This window comes from Dunckerocampus dactyliophorus, chromosome 3 (genome assembly GCF_027744805.1).
Source record: "Dunckerocampus dactyliophorus isolate RoL2022-P2 chromosome 3, RoL_Ddac_1.1, whole genome shotgun sequence".
NCBI classification, from domain to species: Eukaryota; Metazoa; Chordata; class Actinopteri; order Syngnathiformes; family Syngnathidae; genus Dunckerocampus; species Dunckerocampus dactyliophorus.
The window spans coordinates 9,913,227-9,936,863 of NC_072821.1; the positions used below are offsets into that span (position 1 = coordinate 9,913,227).

The window sequence follows — 23,637 nt, forward strand, 5'->3', positions numbered from 1 at the left end:
GGTCTGACATTAGCTCCTGTTCCGCTTGGTGTTAACTTTACAGCCCAGGGTAACCAAATATGAACTTTGTGTGTTTTGCCAGCAAAGGAGGGGGTATATTTAATGCAACATCTGCTCCAACTTTGGCTCGTGGCAGGTTAGTTGGAGGATGCACATGCATTTCAACTATTTTATTTAATTGTTTCCAACTTTAATTATTACTCATTGCAAGCGAGAAAGACTTGTCGTTGTCTGCTCGCTTTCGATTGCTTAGAATCTTTCAGGCTACAAAATATTTTTGATGTTTATGGTATCATAGTACAGCACTGGTGGTTTATGTCTTGTTGGCCTCACAGTCAGGAAATCGAGTGTTAAAATGTGCATTGAAGTAACTCAATGTTGAGTTTGCATCTTCTCTTTAGTCTTCCCGTTCTTCTCCTTTCTGGCAGCTCCATCTCCAGCATCCTTCTACCAATATAGTCATAATCTCTCCTACTCACACAGCCAGACCATCTCAGCATGTCCTCTCTTGACTTGTCTGCTTGTTACTAATCCTTTCCATCTTTGTCACTCGTCACAAAATCTAAGCACCTTCAGCTCTGCCTCCTGTCTGTCGGTCAGAGCTGCTGTCTCCAGACCACACATCTGGGCTGGTCTCACTACCGTCTTGAAAAATCTTTCTCTGCTGATACTCTTTTGTCACAAAGGACTCCTGACACTCTTCTACACCCACTCCACCCTTCCCGCACTTGCTTCTTCACCTCTTTTCCACACTTTCTGTTGCTCTGAACGATTGCCCCTTAATAAATAAACTCCTCCACCGTCCTCACCAATACTCCTTGCAACTTAACAGTTCCACCTGATACCCCTACACATATGTATTCTATTTCGCTACCTTCATTTTTCTACCTGTCCAGCTCATTAGTCCATCTCTCAAGCTTTTCTTTTAAAGTTCACAGCATCTTCTTTACTGTCTAGTCTCTCGTACAACCAATCACAGGCCCCTTGTTTAGCCTTTGTCACCGCAATCTCCGCACTGCGTCTCATAGCTTTGTACTCCTGCCTACTTTCCTCGTCCTTCTTGCTATCCCAATTCTTCTTTGTAGAGCTACCTTCTTGGACCTCTTTGTTCCACCACCAAGTCTCCTTATATCTTTATATCTTAAGAACCCGTCTCGACTTCTTCCTGAAGCCCTCACAGCAGCTCTTGCTCCTCCACTTCCACTATTTTTCCTCTTTTCTGTCCTTGTTCTTTTCCTGTTTGACACAGCAAGAGTCATACATACTCACTCTATGCTGTGCAGCGATGCTCTCCCCTGTCAACACTTTACAATCACCAATTTCAAAAGGTAGTCTACCTGCGTGCTCCTGTTTCCGCTTTTGTAAGTTCCTCCCTCTTCTGGAAATAAATGTTCACCACAGCCATTTCCATTTGTTTTGCAAAATGCACGTTATGCTAATTAGAGCTCTAAATTGTCCATAGTTGTGAATATGAATCTGAATGGTTTCTCTATGTGCCCTCTGATTGACTGGCCACCAGTCCAGGGTGTACCCCGCCTCTTGCCTGAAGTCAGCTGGGATAGGCTCCAGCTCACCCGTGACCCTAATAAGGACAAGCAGTATACAAAATTATGGATGAATATGATTTACCCAAATTGCATTCAACTTCTCCACTAACGACTGCACCGAAAACCATGAAAAGGCCATAACTGTTAATCGCTTTGACAGATTTACTCATGTAGAATGGCCCTGCCTTTTATGTAGACTCTGTGGTGAGGTGACTGCATTAAGAGAGAGCACATCCAGGCTGCAGGTTGGCTTTTAACCGGCGGCAACTGTCTCAGCACTTCCATAACAGCATATTCAAAAAGTTGTTTGCTTTGCTATTTTTAGCATGTGGTTGGCTAATATGTGTCACTATATACTGTATTTATACCGAGGGAAAGAACAGTGCAGCGGTACTGCAGATGACCCCAGTTAGGTCGGTATTTTCCTAGGAGTTGTTAGGCTTATTGATATCACACATACATAATGGAGGGGGGTATCTATGTATGTAATAGTAATACTAATCGTGATAATAATAATAACAGCAATAACAGTAATAATAGCAATATTATAAAATGTGGTCTTTTTTTCCTGCTGGCCTCTTTTTCCTTCATCCTTAATTGGTTTTATCTGTCTTACAGTCCTTTCCTCACATTTAGCAGTTACCTCTTGCTTCACTACGAGCCGCCATTGCATCACAATGAAGTGTCCGCAGGCTGTGCATGACCTGAAGGTTCAAACACAAACAGTGCTGCATTGGTCATTCTCACCAGACAACATCAGAAGTGCACAAACATATTGTTAAAGGAAAACTGCACTTTTTTGGAATTCATCTACAGTACGTATGGGAGACATGAACACACGTCTTTCTCTTTTCTGTGCGTTCTGAAGATACACAAACAGACAAACAGAGACAGCTCATTACTGCACGTAAAGGGACAAACCAAGAACGCTATTAAAACACCTCCAAAAACCTCCAATACGGTTTAATGGTTTTACATGCTGTAACCATGTAGTAACAGGTACATTCATGATAACATGTAATACTTACAGTATTTTGACGTATTTTGGTCCTTTAATGCATTACTGGAACTTCCTTCCTGGTTGCATTGATTTCACATAGCACCATAGAAACGAACGGCTACACTTAGCATTAACTTCTCCAAATTAAAAAATAAAAACACAGCAGCAATGGCGGTAGCTCCAATGTGTCGCCTTACCTTTTTGGTATTGGTCTGAGGCTTGTGAACGCGGGACTGATGCGCTGCGGGCGAGTGTGTGGTGAAGCTTGTCGCTAACTGGCCAGTAGCTAGCCAGAGTGTTATGAAGTGTCAATACTTTAGTAACGTAGTTAGAGCAGCATAACAATGTTAATAATAATAATAATAATAATAATAACAATGTCGCTGTAGCTTGGTCACATTATATGTAAGTGGAGCGCTGTTAGCGCTTTTTGGACTATTTTTCAGAAGGCTTTATATGCAGAATATGCGTTTCCCATTCCGTGCATTCCTACCAGCGTCTTTTTTAGCTGTTTTTATATTTTTAGAACGCACAGAAAAGAGAAAGACATACTGTATGTGTTCATGTCTTATATAAGTATTGTGGATGATGGCAAAATTCCAAAAAAAGTGCAGTTTTCTTATTGTTAAGCCCCAAATTCATAACCCGGCCACATTTTGAGGTTTTACAATAGATTGAAAAGATGAATCCATGTGAAACATGCCAAACTTAACAATAGAAGAATTGCAATGATGGTTGACTATGACTGACTTTCATGTATATAATGCCTAGAATGCCGGTGCATGTCAGTGATCACCTCATCCCCCTAAAATATTCCCTCCCTGAATCTTTCACATGACTTCCTCAGACATAAGCTTAAATTAGAGACTACCTTGAGTGCGACGGGCTGCCTAAAACACGGCAGTCTGGCAGGCACAAGGCTGCATGGTCACCAACGTGTGACTAATGACTTGGCTGAAACACATGAGTCCTTTTATTGTCTCATAAGAGCTTCACTCAGTGCAGTCAGGTCTTTGAATTTGTTGCGGCGGAGCAGGCACAGAGGATGGTGTGGTCAGCTGAGTGTGAGTAACTCCGCTCAGATGCATGACTTTGTACAAATAATAAGTCAATTATCCTAAATTATAAATATATACAGGACTTTGCAAAAGCCATCGGACCAAAAATGTCAAAAAGATACCTCAAGTACACTTTGGTGAGGTTAGCTCATGTGATCAAATACTGCACAGCGGTATCATATCGCAAGTGAAAAAGTTGTATCGGGACACCCCTAGTTTCCATGACATATTACATTAAATTACAGAAAAATTCCAAACCAAAATGGTATATACTAGTTTGAATATGTTGGTTATTTTCCTGTTCTTCACCATTTACCTGCTAGATTTCACAAAAACCTTCTAAGATATACTTGATGTAGATTCCCTACATCTGATCTCAAGTGAAGTGCACCAGAGTTTACGTGCAAGCAGACTGAGGCCGCTTGAGAGGCGGTTCTCAGTTCTCTTGTTGGTGCATAACAGGTTTTGGATGATCAATCAAATTGACTGCTATTAAAAAGGTGATTGAACCAACTCGTACGTAGTATATACTGTATGTTAATTTCAATACTTCACTCCTGATAAAGTTGTGTCTTCCTTATCGCCTGTGTTCATCTCATTCTTCATCTCTCCATCTCTGGTCTCTTCTGTTGGTCTCCTTTTCCTCCTGCCTCTTTGTCAACTTATCTTCCTCGCCATTCGCCCGTCTTTTTTTTCTTCTTCCTGTCCTAGTTCTCAGGGTCTCATGGTGAAGCTTTGTCTAATTAACATGCCAGCATTTAATTGGAACAGCCTACACAAACTGATTAAACTGAGTATCTCTTATATATAGACAGCCTGTATTTTGTACACACTCACTCACACACAACAGAGCATTTCAATACACAATGCACACTCAACAAGTTAACACGCTCCAGTTGTGTAAGCACACACACACACACACACACACACACACACACAACACACCGTGTTAGAATTGGTGGATTTTTTCCAGGTTGGTACTTCAGTGACTCTGTTGCTGCCCTCTTTGTGGAGCCGAGGCATGTTGGCTACAGCCGCAGATTGATTTTTGGCCCAGTTAGACCATGAGCTCCCTGTAGCTGCTGTCACTGTGTCAACCAACAACTGGCAACAACACACACTCGTTAAGGGCAAAAACATCAAATACTTTCCTTATACACACAACTAAATATAATCCATATTGATATAATAAACACTTTACCCCAACTAGGCGTTGAAACGTCATATCATGCGGTTTCATGTGCTTTTCAGTTTTTTTGCCCAATTTATTTCTACCTCTTGCTACAATAACATCAATCAACTTGATTGATATTTTCTGTTTGTATGTTTCAGTCCTACCCAGCCATACGTGTGGAACCCCCGGACTCATCCCAAATGGAGTCATCCATGGTGCGCGGTACAACATCGGGGACAAAATCCGCTACAGCTGCGAGTCGGGTTTCGTCTTGGAGGGACATAATATCCTCACATGTATTGTATCAGCAGGCAGTGGGGCACAGTGGGACTTCCCTTCACCTTTTTGTCGAGGTAAGAGCCTTTCTTGCTTTCTTTCTCACCCTTGACTGATATGAGCACTTGCACCATCTCCCAAAGCAGCTTTCTACCTGCTGGTAATCCATGAAAAAAATACTGTATATCTCCAGAAAGAAATAAGCCACAAGCAGTGTAAAAATTAAGTGTCTGGGTCATGAGAACAGAATGACCTGATCATGAGGTCTCAGACTAGAGGAAGGTGAGAGCCCCCCCATGTATTGATTACCTTAAATCATAGTTAGTTAGGCCGTCTTTAAACTATGTAACAAACCATTCGTAACCAACCAGATGGAGCCCTAAATCCTCCCACAAAGCCCCTTGTAATGGTTCATTAGTCTGCACACAAGAACAAACCTGTGCAGGTTTCTGTTTGAACAATCTTTGTTGAATGATTTACTCTCTACAAATCTCTTACTGGTTAATTTCCTTTGGGACTTGAACTGTGATCAATTTTCCTAAAAGCCTTAATGTACTCTGTCGTGTATTACACATTTGTGTCATACAATAAGTGGTATATATTTGTATCTATAGTTCACTGAGATTGGTGTATCCTATCAGTATATGCGGTAGGTTTGTCAGTTTAACTAGTAATATTTATATTGTATATATATGTTTGTTTTAGTTTAGTTTAGTTTGGTTTATTCCAAACATGCATACAAGGCTACACTGAAATGCATCACATGTTCATCACAGTCACTAATTCAGTTATAGATTTGTTCACTCCCTTTGTCCATATATACGAGTCACAAGGTGGGGACATTGGGCCCTCGGGCGAGACCCCAAGACGAAGCCAGAGCACACCATTACCTCTGCAGGCCAACCCACCCATATTTGGTGTATGCTAGCCATCACCAAATGGAGAACCTCGGTCCAGATCCGGACCCAGTGATGGCCCTTTACGGACCCTTGACCAATTAAAGTGAATGGGAAATATAATAACATATAAGCATGCTTGCGGGCCAATCGCAGCGGCACTTTGCAGGTGTAATTACTTCAGTTATTACGGTTACTCAGTGACGTCGCTCAAAATGAGCCAATGAAATCGTTTGTTTACTTGTAGAGCGAATGAGAACCATGGCTTGCTCAAAAGTTGCTCGACAACTGCTGTAACAAGTGAATTTCCCTGCTGTGGGATTAATAAAGTACTACTACTACGACAAAACCAAACATTTAAAAGTGAATATATGTTCATTCTTCTACAATCCAGTGCCAACCTGCTGTGTCTCAAATACTCTGAAACTGTAGAGCCCAGTATGAAAAATCTATGAGAGTCATAGCACATTAATTTACAGCACAGCAACATGCAAATGCGTGTTGACTAAGGATTGTATGGATATTGGAGCAAAACAAAACATCTTTCACTCACAGGAGTGCTGTGGAGTGCTTCTGCTGCAGAGGTCTTACTCAGAGATAAACAAAAAGAGGAACTGTGTGACAAATTCAGGCAAATTCCAAGCTGTCAGCTACAACAACAACAAGAATGTGAAACTTTAACAGGGTGTACTGTTACAGCTTTACAGCTACACTTATTAAATTGTTATTATTATTATTTATTTTTTTTCCGAGAAACCGGTGCAGTTTTATTTAACCTAAAAATAAGCCTCATGTTTTCATTCATTGTTTGTGCAGTCAAACATATTATTATTTATGTGAAATTTGGTCCTTTTTTAAATGCAATTTAGGTGCCAAAATATGTGTGTTGTAGTGCAGTGGTTCTCAGATATTTTCTGTCATGCGACCTGTTTTGAAATACTTTTGAGAAACCTATAATATCTATTTATTTATCTGTACTATACAGACTGAACTCAAAACTGAAACCAGCAAAATGGAGAGCAGTGAAGCATACAAGCATATCCAAGAGCCACATTGAATGATGAGTACGACAAATTCAGACATGTTGGCAAGTCTGCACTAATATTGAAAATCCGCGCTGCCTCTCACGCCCTCCCCTGGCAAGTAACCCTCCCCCCCAGGGAGCCCGCCTCACTATTTGAAAAGCACTGGTTGTAGGGTGATGCGCAGGGTTTCATTACATTTGATATTCATATGAGCTAGCCTGTTTGATGAAATTTAAGGCAAAATAAGGTTCAGAACTTCGCTGTGGAAAAAAATTGCATAAACGCACCTTAAACAATTTTAATTGAAGAACCCCGGTGTATGCTATTGTGTTTTTATTTCTGTGTTTAAGCGTCATGGAAAGAGAAGGAATGTGGGTCTAAAATGCCCCATTCAACACTTGAATCATTGCATCACATGTCTTTATAAAGTTGTTATGGCCATCAGAGGACTGAAAGAATGAAGGTTTTCCACTCCTGCTTTATATACTCTTATACGGGATCATATTACACAGACACTCAAAACAGCACGTGGATGTAAGCTGATGCAAGTGTCCAAACAAACCATTGCATCATCTCATTTATTCATTCTCATTCTTCTCTCTCCAGCGGAGGGGGCGTGCGGCGGCACATTACGGGGCACCGCAGGTTCAATAACCAGCCCCGGATACCCTGCAGAGTACGACAACAATCTGGACTGCACGTGGTCAATCCTGGCTGAACCCGGAGACACAATAGCTCTTGTCTTCAATGACTTCTTATTGGAAGACAAGTACGACTTCCTGGAAATCAGCGGGACGGAGGCGCCCAGTATATGGTGAGAACAGCCAAGTTACACACAATGATTACATGACAGATTTTCAGATGTAACCTATGTAAATGCATACACAATCTGGTCCTACTCTTAAAATTCCATAATACTACTTTTAAGTCTCATTAGAGGCCTTAAACATTTGTTCTTTTCCAGGCTTCTTTCTATTGTAGTTTGAAATGTCTATGACTCATACAATTTAAATAGTCCTATAAAGCAGCAATTTCCAACCGGGGGGTATGCATACGCTGACTGGTACGCGAGCAAATTGCAGGGGCTTCGTGAAAACGTTTAACTTCCAAAATGATAAGTAAATATTCTCACGTGTGCGCTATAACTCGTTTCCCCAGGGAGATGATAACAGATAATGCATTTTTGCCTGGTATGAGCCCGAATCAAGTACAGCTCGTCATTATCTGTAATCGTGATGACGGAAAATCCTCATTATGTATTCACTCTTCACGCTCTGTGATTGGCCAGTCACACACAGCGACCACCCCTCTCTAGACATAAACACAAATGAATAGCAATGTACCATCTCAGCTATCAGCAGTACACTAAACACATTGAAATAGCATGTGTGGCCAACATGCTAACCACTAGACCACCGTGCGGCCCCACGTGAAAAACATATTATATACAAATCAAACTTTTCATGAACCTTTTGCTTAAGCAAACGCATGGATCCATCTATTCATTTTCTATACTGCTTATCCTCATTAGGGATTTATTATTTTAGAATAATATGCATTTAGACTAATAAGTAATTTGCTTTCTGGACAGAATGTTTTTAGCTTAGGCTCTGAATCAATGTAATGAATTGGCTGCATGTGCTTCCTTCCAATTTCCTTATTTGTTAAAACCCCACAGGGAAGGTGACAAATAATTATTTCGCTCCAAAATGCAATGGCCGTGTTTCAAAATTGGCACTGTTCCACCAGCTCATTACTTTAAAAAAAAATAGCACACAGTTGGAATTCATACCTTCATGTTCAGTGAAGGCGTAATGTGTTTGAACAGAGGTGGAGGCGGCCTGATAGTTAAGCATGCTGGCGTGTATTTCTACTTTAAGTTGCTGAGAAAATGTATCAAGAATAAACAATAGTGTGTAATGTCCATCAGTGTCAAAAACAAAATGACTCCGGGGGCCATTTGTGTTGCGAAAACAACATTGATAGTCTTTATAGTGATTGAAACTCCATTGAGACATATTTTAGAGTTTTGGTCATCAATTGATTTCGGAAATGCAGAAATGCTGCCATTCCCAAGGGACCTCATTAGCCTTGTGTGACATCACTTTTTCCTCTCCTTCTTCCAGCAAGACAAATTACTTTTTGTTACACTGATAAAAAAAAAAAAAATTGCTTTCATGAGAACATTGATTAGATCGCTTTATAAATCTTACAACTTTTATTTATGATGTCAACTCTGTAATCCTTTGCAATGCGCTCATTCATCTGAGGCTTATGTTCATATTTCAGCAGCGTCCTCTCAGTTGCTTAAGGTGACATGGTATTTGGTCTCATTCAGTAAATATACGGAAATATTCATGAGACCAGGTGTTTGCATCCATATGGCAGAGGTGGGCCATAACATGCTGTGTAACTGTAACTATATTGGAATCTTACATTTATTTTTCTCACAGCGTTAAGTCTCTTAAGCCGTTGTCATTGTCAGAAACAGAAAGAAGTATTTCACGACTGTGTGTGGAGAGATTGGAATTGATTGGTGGACAGATAAATGAATGGCGTGAAGGAGGCTCAAGAGGATGGTGCTAGACGGAAATAAAAGGATCGGCGAATAATTGCATATTTAGTCCTGTCGCCAGCCATACATCAAGCGTGGCGCTCTCATGATACCATTTACGTGTATGTCTGCATGTCGGTGTCAGGTCTTAAGTGGCCTGCTGACAGCTTGAGCTGTTGCTCTTTTTCCCAAGGTACTGACAGATAGCACACACACATATGCATGCACATACACGTATGGCTTATCTGTGACAGCATAGCATTCAAAGATCGCTATCGCCCTGTCCTTTGCAGTGCAGGAGGGGCATGCTTCAGGAGGCCCATTCAGTGACATGGACTCTTTCAAAGGGTAGGAACGTAGATTCAACCAGTAAATCCAGAGCTTTACCTCATGGTGCAGCTCTCTCTTCATCACGCGACTGTCCGCTACAGCGACGGCATTGCTGCAGATGAACAGAACCGGTGACAAATGGCAGCCTTGGCAGAGGCCATTGTTCACTGTGAACCGGTTACATATTGCTTATTGCTGGCAAGGTGAAACACCAGGCTCCTGCTGCGGTTGTACAAGGACCGAATGTCACATAGTAGCGTGCCACAAACCCCATAGTCCCGTACAGGACAACACAAGTGACATGGTTGAATGCCTTTTCCAAGTCGACAAAGCACATGTGGACCAGTTGGGCACACTTCCTTGCACCCTTGCAAGGGTGTAGAGCTGGTCCACGGTTACGTGACCACATTGCACCCCCTGTATACAATGTTCGAATAACAGTCCTCCCTCCATCAATCTGAAATAGACAGAAAGGCTGAGGAGTGTGATGCCCTGCAGTTGGAACACACCCTCACCTATATACACACATATACACACACCTACATAGCGTTCTTCTCAATAATTGAATAATAAGTCTGTGTCCACATAGTGGTAGTGGAGTTCCACATTTGGGCAGAAGTCAGCCTATTGAAGATCTCTGTTTTACAACCAACCCATCCATGTATCCATTTTTATACTGCTTGTCCTCATTAGGGTCATGGAGCCTGTCCAATCACACATGTAGACAAACAACCATTAACACATTTCACAATTTAGAGCTATCATGAGTCTATCATGCATGTTTTTGTGGGAGAAAGAGGGACTACCCACTGAAAACCAGCGCAAGCTCGGGAAGAACATGCAAACTCCACACAGAGATTTTCCAACAGAGATTCAAACCTGGATCTCCTCACTGTGAGGCTAACGTGCTTACCATGATGCTAAGGTGCTGCCCTTTAACAAACTGGCAAATGGTAAATTGTCTTTCACTTGTATAGCTTTTCCACTTTTCCACCTCCAAGGCCCTCAAAGCGCTTTGACACTGTTAGCACATTATCCACTGATGACGCAGCATCAGGAGCAACTGCGGGTTAAATATCTTGCCCAAGGATACTTCGACATGATCACGGGAGGACAGAGGATCAAACCCGCAACCTTCAGGTTGGGAGACGACCACTCTTCCACCTGAGCCATGCCGCCGAAAAACAGTTATTGTTACAGCACATATATGCTGTACAATCAGCTTCTGCCATGCATGATCCTGTGTTACCATGTAAGTACTTTTCTCCAGGCGTGGGATTAAGACATGACTGACTCCCTCACTGAAGAATGTGGGCAGATCATTGTGAGGATGATTGACACCTGACAGCACCTCTGTGACAGGTTGTTCCTGTTTATCATGAGCTTTTTTCTGATTGGTTGTCCCAAAAGCAATTTCCTGTTTCATGTTTCTGTCTGCTAGCTGGCAGGTTCAATGTCAAGTTGACTGGCTGCCACACATGCACACCCTGTTGCATACACACACATGCAGGGGCTCACACAGAAGTAATTGAAATGGGACCAGTGTTTTGGGTTTTTTGGCTCAACCGGAACATGTTTGTCAGAATGATATGTCCTCTGCTATATCCTATCATTCCCTGTTTTTTGCCCCTCTAGCTGTGTTGGCCACGCCTCCCCTTAGGGCATCCTTTTGCCCCAAAGTCAGCAAAGTAAATATGGTACTCTTTTTATTCTTTTTTTTTACCTCCGCCAAGCGCAAGTGCAGCACGGAGGTTATGTTTTTACCGGCATTTATCTGTTTGTCTGTTTGTGTTCAAAATATCTTAGTTCCGAATGGATTTGGATCAAATTTTCAGGAATTGCCGGAAATGGAATATGGAAGAACTGATTACATTTTCGGAGGTGATCCGGATCAACAGTGTGGATCCAGAAATTGTTTTAAAGGGTTCTTTAACATTGCAAGATAGGGCAATTTTCGGCATTTGTGCATATAACTCCACAAAAAAAAATTTTCAGAGCACTTGGAAAAAAATACAGGACATATTTCCAACAGGTGCTTTTCATAGTTTACATTACATTTTGAATTTTTTTATCCCTCTGAGCATATTGACTCAAAAAAGGAAATGGCATTAAGGGAAATTAAATTATTGGTTCAGTCCATATGGAACCAGACTTTTTAGATACATGCTAACAAATTAGCCCAAATGGAGTCACATAAAATAGGATATCTCACTTTTCGTTGTTGGTTGAACTTTTTTGGTAGAGTAAAGTCTAATTTGGAGCCAAAGTGAGATTGCACCTTCAATGTCAGTTTAAACTAAACTAAACCAAAAATGTTATTTGTCCACATAACATTTATAATGGAAGTAAAAGGACCAAAACATTTTTGCCTTTACAGGATGTGTCATGATTCATAATTAGTTTTAAATAGTGTCAAAACTGTGATCTTGGCTGAAACCATAACATTCTATGCACACTGATGCGTGGTACAAACAGCAGCATCCTACACAGTACATTTAAAATTTTAAACATATTTTTTTTCTGTTTTATTTTTTTAACTCTCTCACTTCAACATTCCCTCCGGCTTTACCGTCTTCCTCCTTTAAAATAAATAAATAAATAAATCATTTTCCTGCCATTTTCATCTCCTCTTCTTCCAAGCCTTTGCAGTGCCACTTTATTCCACTGAATGGCTTCTTATTGGGCTAAAGGCCATTACATCAAAGGAGTGAAACACAGAGCAATTAATCTTATTTTTTCCCCTGCTGTCCATTGCATTTCACCACATATTTTACCACAGCTAGAAAGACACTGTAAATTTCCATATTATGCAGTATAATAGTTTTGTTTTTATATAACGTTTGTTATAGTTTGTTATACTAATTTGAAAGACCTGATGGAATCTCTCATTCACATCTATTTTGGTCCCTTCTAGACTTTTGCTTAAATTAAAAAAGTTCTATTTGCCATTTATTACATTAACTAATTACTACAAATGATGAAACTATTATCCATAATTCAGTCAGTGACCTCCCTAGATAATAATTACAACATAGCATATTATCGTCCACATCTTGTATGGTACACATTTTATTTTACAAAGGTTTTTATTCAGAACAGAATATAAATTCATTCCAAGTTTGTATTATTATGTAAACACAGTTTATGAGATTGTCATCCTCAATTAAAACTCAAGTCAATGATGAGGCGGGATGTGGACATTCTCATTCTTACATCACGCAGAGATTGCAGGCTATTGAACCAACAATACCACATCATCTGCAAACAGAAGAAATACCAAACCAATACCCGTTGCAGATTGTTCCTCCTTGTTAATAACAAACAGCCGAAAGTCACGCACAACCCCATCAGCAGCCACTTCCCCATTTTAACCAACTTGATTGCTGTGAGACCTGATAGTTCCACAGAGACGAGAGCACAGGCATTCTACAGCGGTCCACAATTCAAGAAGAGAGAATTAGAACAAATATCTGTATGTGAGTAAAAGTGGATAAAATACACATTTGTTAGGTTCAGCCAAGAGCGAGAATCTTATTATAGCACCTTGACCGTGGTACACTCCCCAGGGGAAACGTACTTTCAAGGCTGAAACCTGAGATGTCTGGCCTGGTGTGCCACCCTAAATCCTCCGTGGTAAAACAAAAAACTATATTAATAGGTTCTGAAAATATTTATCTGTCTATCCAAACTAGAATGTCAGCCATATTGCTCTGCACTTCTCCATGTACCAGCAATTTTGCATACATTATCACTTCATAACCCAACACTGCATTACTGCAGCTTTCCTGACTTTGTGGCTTACCGTGTGCCATTGTGTTCATTTCTATTGTGCGAAGTGGTGATTATCATCAATGGCTGGAGTTTGCATTGATTATACAGTACATTTACATTGCATACCTGTGCACCTGTGCTCCTGTATGAGCAAGTGTAACATGAGATTTGACATTGCATCACTCTGGATAGGGTGGCTATTGTCATTAATAACTGGTGGGGGAATGATAGTATTGGTTGTACAAGGCTTCCAGGTTGGCCATTTATACCTGGGATTGTGTACCGCTTAAGCCCACTTCTTATAACCGTGCTGGGGACGTAGTGCTTGCAATCAACCAATCCAATGTGTTCTTTTTTTCTCCATTAAGTGTCCCTTTCTTAGCATTACTTAGCTTTTGGATACTTTTTAGCCACGCTCGTTGGCACAATATGTTCCACACACCAAGTAATCAGAATTTGCAGCTGTCTGTTCTCTCCAGCCTTTCTGACTTGTATCCGAGGAATATGTTTTTGTCTGTACAGCCTGTCACTCAGCGAGAAGCTCAGGTCCACAGGGACTTGTAATGAGTGTGTTAAATACACTTAAACAAACAATGCTTCCAGCAAGATGATGCAGCCAACATGAAGGGCAGAGGCCAAAACAACAGTAGCTAGAGGCTAGTAAAATACGTCTCTAATTAGTAGATCACCAGTGAGCTAATCTCCTAGATTAGCGCAGCAATAGGTGTGGAAATACTGTACCTCGTTCCACCGGCACCCTCCTTCTGTTGTCTCCTCCCACATCACCTCCCACCCATTCTCCATTTTTGTTCTCACTTATTTGTCTCCATCTTCTACAAGCAGGTATTTGTTATGTCCAGGTCCATTTGCACTTCACAGCTATTGTAACCTCTCTCCTGAGGTTAGCCCTTCCAACTTCTCGCTTTCTCTCGCTACTGATGATTTAAGTGGATTTCCACTCCCCTGAGCTCACCTTCTTGCCTCGTGTTCTCACTGCTCATCTACCTACACCTCTTCTTAAAATATTGGGCCCAAGACAATTGTTGTTTTCCCCGAAACCTGCATTACCTGCAAATCATTATCTCACTTTCCTCCACTCTTCTCCTCTCCTCCAGGATGCATCTGTGGTCACCTCTCATTTGCATCTTGTTCTCAGTCCTCCTCCTCCATCTAGCTGACCTCTTGTCTCCCCCTCATTCCAGTGTCAGGCAGCTGGTCAGTCTGAATGAATAATGGAGCAGATGCAGCATGTCTCTCCCCCACTTTCTGTCCCTATTTGCTTTATTTTGTTTATAGCGTTGCTGTTTATAATGCACGCTAACTCTATTTCTATGCTATTTGTACTCCAGTTTTTTCCACTCATGATACCTGACACTTTTGAGTCTTTAAATAACATCATTAAAGGTTGCTTTCTTTTGAGTGACTGATGAGCTCCTCCTATATGAAGTCTTCCTGACGTATCACTGCGCTTTGCAGGATAATTTTAGGAAGGGATTAAGAAATATTGTATAATTTTGTAGGTTGGGCCTTGATTAGACTGACTTGGAAAGGCTATTTCGTTTATACACAACACAGGTCACATGACACATAATGTTCATGTAGAATCCTCCATCACTTTTCATTTTCCACTATATCACACTGACATAAATAAGCTCACAGTGGAGGCCTGCAGCGCGCCAGCTGGTTGTTTTCCAAAATCATAATATAATTCGAAGGGATTTTCTGGTGTACAAACCGTGGCACTGAGCAATGAGGATGCATCTCAGCAGGTGTATGACAACAAATGATTTACACATCAAACACTTATGACTGAGTCACGTGCACCACCTTCCTCTTTGCATGCACTAGTAGGTTGATAAAATTGTGTTGGTGGATGGCTCTTTTTCAATAAGAAACACTCAACATGTTGGATGCTGTTGTTCTATCAACACAGAGCACCAAATCGAAAAATCTCTATTTTTACAAAGGTATAAATATATCACTGCATAGTTATTTTTGTTCTACAGGAGTGGTTCGCAATTAAAAGTTTAAGTCTGAATGGTACTAAAACATGGTACTAAAACATTTCTTAAATCCAAATACAGTAGATGTTAAATATAATGTATGCAATGACGCAAATATACAAATACATTTATTTTAAATGTATTTTATTTACATTTGCATATATATTTGTAGATATTTACTAGTCACCATTGCAGAATAAATAAAGACTACAGTAAATCAGAAAAAAAGCTTGGTTAAATTACGAACATTAAAACCATCGAATACACTCATTGGTCTAGGTTAGGGGTGTCCAAACATTTTCCACAGAAGGCTACATAGTGAAAACTGAAATTTTATGAATTTTTAAATTTTGTTTTTAAATTTTGCTGATGTAAAAAACTTTATATACAGTATATCAATCCATGTTCTTTGCCGCTTATCCTCAATAGGATCGCAGGGGTATGCTGGAGCCTATCCCAGCTGACTTCGAGCGAGAGGCGGGGTACACCCTGGACTGGTCGCCAGCCAATGGCAGGGCACATATAGACAAACAACCATTCACATTCACATTCATACCTATGGACAATTTAGAGTCGCCAATTAACCTAACATGCATATTTTTTTAGAATGTGGGCGGAAACCGGAGTACCCGGAGAAAAAACACGCACGCACGGGGAGAACATGCACACTTCACAAAGATGCCCAAGTGGAGATTTGAGATTTGGGCCGCACTAGGTCCTTATAGAAAGACGTCTATTGACGACCTCTATTGTAGATGTGCGATGTGCGAAATATTCTACCTTCCTGTGATGACCATTAATCATATGACCATGGCAATTAGGCCCTCACCAAAACACGTATTTAGTTATTCTTAACTAGAAAAGATTGCACAGAGATTCTAAAAAAACAGAACTCGTCAAACTGATAAAGCCTGCTTATTGACTCTGGAGATAACACGTTGCTGGAGTCGTTGTGTACTAGATTCCTGCTGCCTTCAGGCATACACAGTGGCAGCGCTGTGCTTTGGTCTCAGAGTTTTCATACTTTCTATCACAGATTTCTTGAGCTGACACTTTCATTTCTGTTGTTTTGGAGCTGATAACCTCCTCAACTATGCATCTCTTGCGATAAGCGCTCAATAAAGTTCTCTTAATATTTTCAAACGACCTCACCTACTTTATTTCTGACCTGTTCCTTATCTGTGTTTCTCTTCTATCTATCTGTGGTATTATTAAAGGGCACTTACAGTGACTCTTATAAGGCAGGGGGTAGAACATTGAATTTCAGGTAGCATGCAGTCGGTACATCAATTCCTATTTTTTGACTCATTCCACTCTCATTTTTTTTGGCCTTCTTTTTCTTCCTTACGACCGCCTGGCTTGCCTTTGGTAAGAAAATGTTACAGGAGCTGAAGCTGATGTAAGACTTACCAACGGCACCCAACAGTGGTGATGCTTTAGAAGAATGGGAACTTTGATTATTTTGTACTACGTTTACTATCGTCACTATTTTGCTATTCCTATTCTTTTCCGACTGTGGAAGCATGTCAAGGCAGCATGTAAGGATTGTTAATTTTGACTGACATTCTATGATGTCAATATTGTTTTTATTATTTATATAACATTGTATAACTGTACTGTCATACTGGTATGTGTTTATAATCTGATCTTAAAGTAATAATACCTTTCTTGTGTTGTCAATCAAAACTGTGCATTATGATTATTGATGTTTTATTAGTGGTCGTCATGGTTCAGTACTTACCTCAGTTTTTCAGTACAGTAAGGAAACAAAATGCAAAACATAAAACTGCTTATTTTCTGTTTAATGATTTATAAAATGAAACAAAAAAGCTAATTCTCCAATATATCAAATTGTCAAGAAAAAAATAAATATATTAAAATATATAAAAAAATATATGCAGAAAAATATACAGAAGAATTGAAGAATGTGGGGCGCCACTTTGATATATTTTGTGCATTAAAAATGCTAAAACAAATCCAAACTAGGTCAGTACAGTACAATCTCCGTTACTGTACGTCTCAGTTAGCTTGTTTTTTGCTATTTGAAATTTGTGCCTCGGTTAGCGTACAATGTGGCGCCAGTCTTCCTCTTCTGTGTTCTTAATGTATTTTTATCACAAAACGTCCTTGTTGGCAGCTTGCTAATTCATGGAAACAGGAAGCGTAAGTCAACTCTGTCGCCCGTCTATGATGTCATCAGCATTTGACTAGTAGCAGTTCTTTGTAGTTCTTTGCTCACTAACACTTACAAACTTACAAACTTACAAACAAGACCCCCACTGTTCATTAGAGAGACCGACACCTTTGTTTTTTTCCCAAGCTTATTTTGACTTTTCCCATTGAGTAGGTTTCATTTCTAGTATTAGTTTGTATAAGTCAGAGACGTGTTTCTGTTCTCACCTTCTTTATCAAAATGCTGGGACTTACAACTTTCTTTAGCTCAATGTTGGGTTATTTTGCAGCCGTGATCAATAAGGAAAGCAGAGACTTGAGATGAGAAACACTAGGTGATGTCCGTGTTGCTATTGCTGCCACACTGTGTCTTTGCTGACATCTTCAATGAAGGTAAAAGTAACCTTAATTGTTCATTTAATCCAGTGCTTCTCAAATAGGGAGGCACGGTGAATTGTCAGGCGGGGCGTGAACGGCAGGGAGGAATTTCAATATTACTACAGACTTGCCAATACGTATGAATTTGTCGTAGTCAGCAAGCAATTTGACTCTTGAATACGCTTGTATGCTTCACTGCTCTACATTTTGTTGCATTTTGCTGGTTCAGTTTTGAGTTCAGTCTGCACAGTACAGATGAATAAATTACATTAAATTCATTATCAGTTTCTCAATAGTATTTCAAACTGGGGGGCACGAAAACATTTCTGTCCCACAGCGGGGGGCATGACAGAAAATAATTGTGAACCACTGATTTAACCCGGCCCGCATGTTGGCCACACAGTCAGGAGATCTGGAAGATCTGGGTTTGAATCTCTGCGTGGAGTTTGCATGTTCTCCTCGTGCGTGCGTTTCTCCGGGTACTCCAGTTTCCTCCCACATGTCCAAAAACGTGCACGTTAGATTAATTGCCGACTGTTATTTGTCCACAGGTATGAATGTGAGTGTGAATGGTTGTTTGTCTATATGTGCCTTGCGATTGGCTGGCGACCAGTCCAGTGTGTACCCCACTTCTCGCCCAAAGTCAGCTAGTCAATAAACACCAGCATATCCCCGTGACCCTAATGAGGATTAAGTGGCAAAGAAAATGAATGCATGAATGGATGATTTAACCCTTTTGTTAATCATCGATATGTATTTATGCATTTTGAATTGTTTTCTGCATGTAAAACTACAATTGTAAAACTATAAAAACGTGTTTTGTGGTTAACATTTTTATATACATTTGTAATAAACCGCGGCGCATAAAAAAAACAAGCTGCAGACCGAAAACGGCCCCCTGGTTGCACTTTGGACACACCTGGTTTACAGAGTTTCTTTTTAATAAAATGCAAGTGAAACAGTAACAGGTTGAACACTGAAAATTATTATTTTGCTTTCAGTAAATTGAAGTTCCTTTTGGCCTGACGTACAGCATTAATAGTCCCAGCTTGTAGCCCCCTTCTCAAGCCCTACTGAACAATGCCGACACACTGCTTTCACCTTATCCACTTGTATTTGTCCGTTTATCTATTTCACCGGGAGGCGAAGTGGAAGAAACAGGAGACTTTAACGACGGAAGAGGTTCTCCAGGCTCTGGCTTCTGCTTGGCACTATCGTTAGCCATGACTCCTGCTCGCCAAAGGCTGGGTTGCACTGTTTTCGTCCACCTACATATCCGCTTCCACACCGAATGCCTTGTCTTTTTGTCTGTTTTTAGGCACACTACCTGAGCTTGTGGAGGTACAACACAATGCGCAATGTACACTTCTAGCCCCTCGCTTGAAATGTGTACCATGTAGGAAATCTGTATGCAGCTGTACCAAGCTGGAGGCTCAGCACTGAAAAATCCGAATAGGCTATGAATACATGTATCGTTACACCCCTGGATTTTATTACATTTTACAGGTGGACCAGTGGACCTGGTGCTTTTGATCTATGGTGGTAATTATGGGACTGGGGATCACACATGAATCTAACCTTTTAGCTGCTCAATGTAGAACCTTTGTGGCCCAACTCATTCAAAACACTTTGTTTTGGACATGTAGGTACTGTATATGTGTTTATAACACATATCTGTGTCAAACGGAGATGTGCAAAACAGTTGGAATTTCATTCAGCTAGACGCAGAACACTTTAACAGCACTACAAATCACATCTTTCGACATCACAACATTATTTAACCAAATCTCAAGCTTATTATCAAATTATCTTGTATTATTTTTTTCACTTTCAGGCTAACTGGTACAACCCTGCCCTCCCCAGTTATATCGAGTAAAAACTGGCTACGGATACACTTTACCTCAGACAGCAACCATCGAAGGAAAGGATTCAGTGCTCAGTACCAAGGTATGTCAAACGCACTGCCACTCTACATGGGTGCATTTACGCATTGGATCTGTATCTGTAAGTTCAACTGTATCAGCCAAGAGACAATGTCTTTTCCTACAAAGTGATCACACATTAGCAGTCATTAAAAAAATGGTTAACAATCGAGTAGAGCGCTGATAAGTCCTGAAAAACACACCATTATGTAAAAAGACCAGAAAAATTTCTAAATTGGACATTTGGCCTGGACAACCTCAAAATCAGTCAGGAGTCTTCCTTGATATAGGACAGTGATCCTCAGACTATTATCAGCAAATCTGTTGAGAATGGTCATCAGTAGAAAAGGGGCGAGGGACATGTAACAATTAAAACTTATTTCTGCTTCTTTGGCTATCTTGTGTCTGAGATATTTCAAAATCAATTAAGTTATTGCTTTGAAAGATAAACCCGTCCTGGTATCTTAAAGTGAAGATATGTGTGGGCTAAAGCCAAATCCAATGTAACCCCGTAACTATTGGGACTACAATAAAGGACACAAGCATTTGTCAAAGAAGTAGAACAGTTGTTCAATGATTTGCTGTGTTGTATAAACTGTATTGGGGTGACATTAGTGGTTTCTCTGGCCTAAACCATTGAACTGTATCTAGTGGTTCCTTGTGATTTTGTTTTTACCAAAATCCCTCTGGTGGATCTACATGATGTTATGACAGTGATCATATGGTCAGTCTTAGTTTGAATGTGCATGCAAGGATAAAAAAAAGGTGACATAATTTAAATACTAATTATAGCCTGGGTATTTATTTGAGAGATTTTGAGATTAGGGCATTAATCTAAGAAACTGTCCACACGTGAAGGTTTTTCAAGATGAAACAGTGAAGTATTTTATTGTTTCAGCCTTTAATCCACACAGTAACAGCACTCTGGGTGCCCTGAAACAGTATTTTTTTTAAATGACTTCCAGTGTGGGAAAATCTGATAATGCGGTATTGTCGTTGCGTATTGGCGTTGACATCACATAACCAATATAATATCTGGATATTGTGACTGGCATGACTCCTAGTCAATATTCTCCTGATATTTTTTTTGTCAAAGTGACTCACAGAAGTAATTTCACGTTGTCGTAAGTCTACTGTAGACAAGTCGGACAAGTGGAAGACGACTGCCCTTGTGGCATTCTTTCTTCCATTGTTTTGGTGTATCATGTGGTTTTGTCGGTGTCTGTTTTGTATTGCGCAACCCAGCAGTAACAGAACCAATGTTGCAAGTGCTAAAGAGCAAGCATTAATAACGCCGATGAGTTCATTGTAAAGAACAGGATGGCAAGTGTAACATGCATGAGTTTCACACCAACAGCTGAGCAGCGCAACCAACTTTTTAAAGTGCATGCAGAGACTTCAAATGCAGCTACTGCCATATTGTGAAGTTCATAAAAACTACATCAGGATGGTGGCCTATAGCCACAGCAGTGAAGGACATTTTTTTTTATACCCGCTGTTAATAAGGCCCTTGCGGTTATATGCTTTTGTAGACCACGCACCCAGCGACTATAGGAAACCCGACGGTTGATTGAATAGAGCCATAAATTGGAGCATTTTTAAAACCACACCAATAACAACACCCAATTCTACCAGCTGAGACCAATTTTGTCATTGAAGACGTGGTGGATCAATTTTAGTTTATTTTACTGACTTGAGGACAGTAGTTTGTAGTCTTTGCTTTTCCCAGCTCATTGGCACACAAGAGTCAAATGACCTTTGACAACACTGGCTGGATGTTCAGAATGTGGCCACACCGTGTGGACTCTACACCTGGCAGAGATGCGCTCTGTATTTGCACCATGCTTTGACATTTCCTTTTCCCAATCCAAATAGGACATCCAGATACAATAAAAGCCAGATGTAAATGGGGGCTGACTCTTTTTATTCACACATGAAATACCCAGTGAACAAGAAGCATCTCAGCACATGCTCGGTTTTATATAATTGGAGGTTTTCCAGGGACAGAAGCCTGAAATGACCGCATTGGGTTTGCTTGACAAAGATGACATATCCTCTTATTAAGAGCATGGATAGGGATAATTAGCATATTAGAATATATCCGAATAGTTCAGAATGTTATTTTCAACGCATAATACAAGGCTACTTTTTTCTGTGTTCATTATGACCACCAATGTTTTTGTCAATTTCCCTGTCTCTCCTGTCATTTGTGTCCGTATGAGTAAGAAAGACCGTCTTGCTTTTCATGCCAAGTATTTCTCAGTGGAATGCAGCCTGGTTGCAATACATATTTTTGTGTTATCCTCTGCAAAACAGCTACAGAGAAAAGAATATAAATGAAATGCATTTCAATGCTACTCGTTTTCTTTTCTCTTTGCCTTTTTATTTTCCTCCTTGCTTGCCCTGACTTGTCCTTTAATCTTGTCTACCTTTCATATGTTCTAATTTCCTCTCCCTGCTGCTGTTCTGGTTGTTTTTCAGGTGTGTGATACACTTACTGGAATGCACAAGCACACTCTTACTGACATTATTAGGAACACTTGCACAATCTAACGATATCCAATGCAAGATCTGCATCAGAAATGTGGTTAGTTAGATAGCAATACTCAGTTTTGATTGACACTGATAGGGAAGCTTGCTGATATGTTTGTTAATATGGTTGCAGTTTGCAGCAGTGTAGAACTGTACTGCATTATACTGAGGAACACAAGAAAAGGCCAAACCTCATCACATGTTGCAGCACAAACCATTTTGTTTAATCTATATCTCTCAATGTCAATCAAATCTGAAGGCATCATTTTTTATACAAAGCCTTGCGTTGGATCTCATTAGGTTTCCTAATGTTGTGGCCAGCAACTGTGGTTATTATTAATGCATACGCTACCCTACAGTGACATGCAGTGAGGTTCATGGCTGGTGAGGCACTCCTCTGAAGATTTTTTTTTTTTTAATGTTAATACAGGTTGCTCAGTAAGGGGATAAGAACGAAAGGAAAAGAATAATTCACTTAATTTTTTTTGTTTTTAAATACTTTTTAAATATTTCTTTCTATTGTTAGCTGAAACACATGTGGATTTACCTTTTGTATAGGAAGGATATGCACCAAGATAAAAGTTGGTAGGCGCTGGCCGAGATAAAATATTCAAATTATTTTATTTTGATGAAGTGATGGCCAATTTTAAATGAATAAACCAAGAATCAAGTTTATTTGTAGTTCTAAACACAATTAAGGTGTTTTTATTCACTTTTTTGTCACTTTTACAAGGTTATGCTTTTTTCCTACAGCATCTCTCACAACATCATATGCATATAATATGCAAATTAGCCGTTAACATGATAACATCAACTAGCAACTTCCATGACAGCCAATAGCCACTTTTCTTTCTGAGGAGTTGGCAACAGTGGATGATGCAACGCAGTGCACTCAGACAGGAGGCAGGGCTTGCGTGCCATACATTTATAATACAGGTCAATGGACAAATATTACTATTTATTTTATGTTATCATTATTATTATTTAATTTGTAATTCT

The 23,637-nt window shown here is 40.1% G+C and overlaps 1 protein-coding gene across 4 annotated transcripts in view; it reads left to right on the plus strand.

Annotated features, from left to right (window-relative positions):
• LOC129178114 (CUB and sushi domain-containing protein 1-like) overlaps window positions 1–23,637 on the plus strand; it is a 493,613-nt gene that overhangs the window by 248,182 nt on the left and 221,794 nt on the right. For all 4 annotated transcript variants that reach the window (XM_054769950.1, XM_054769952.1, XM_054769951.1 and 1 more), the window contains exons 4-6: window positions 4,938–5,132; window positions 7,583–7,790; window positions 20,019–20,131. In XM_054769950.1, coding sequence (XP_054625925.1) covers window positions 4,938–5,132; window positions 7,583–7,790; window positions 20,019–20,131 — 516 coding nt within the window. The remainder of the gene's footprint in view (window positions 1–4,937; window positions 5,133–7,582; window positions 7,791–20,018; window positions 20,132–23,637) is intronic.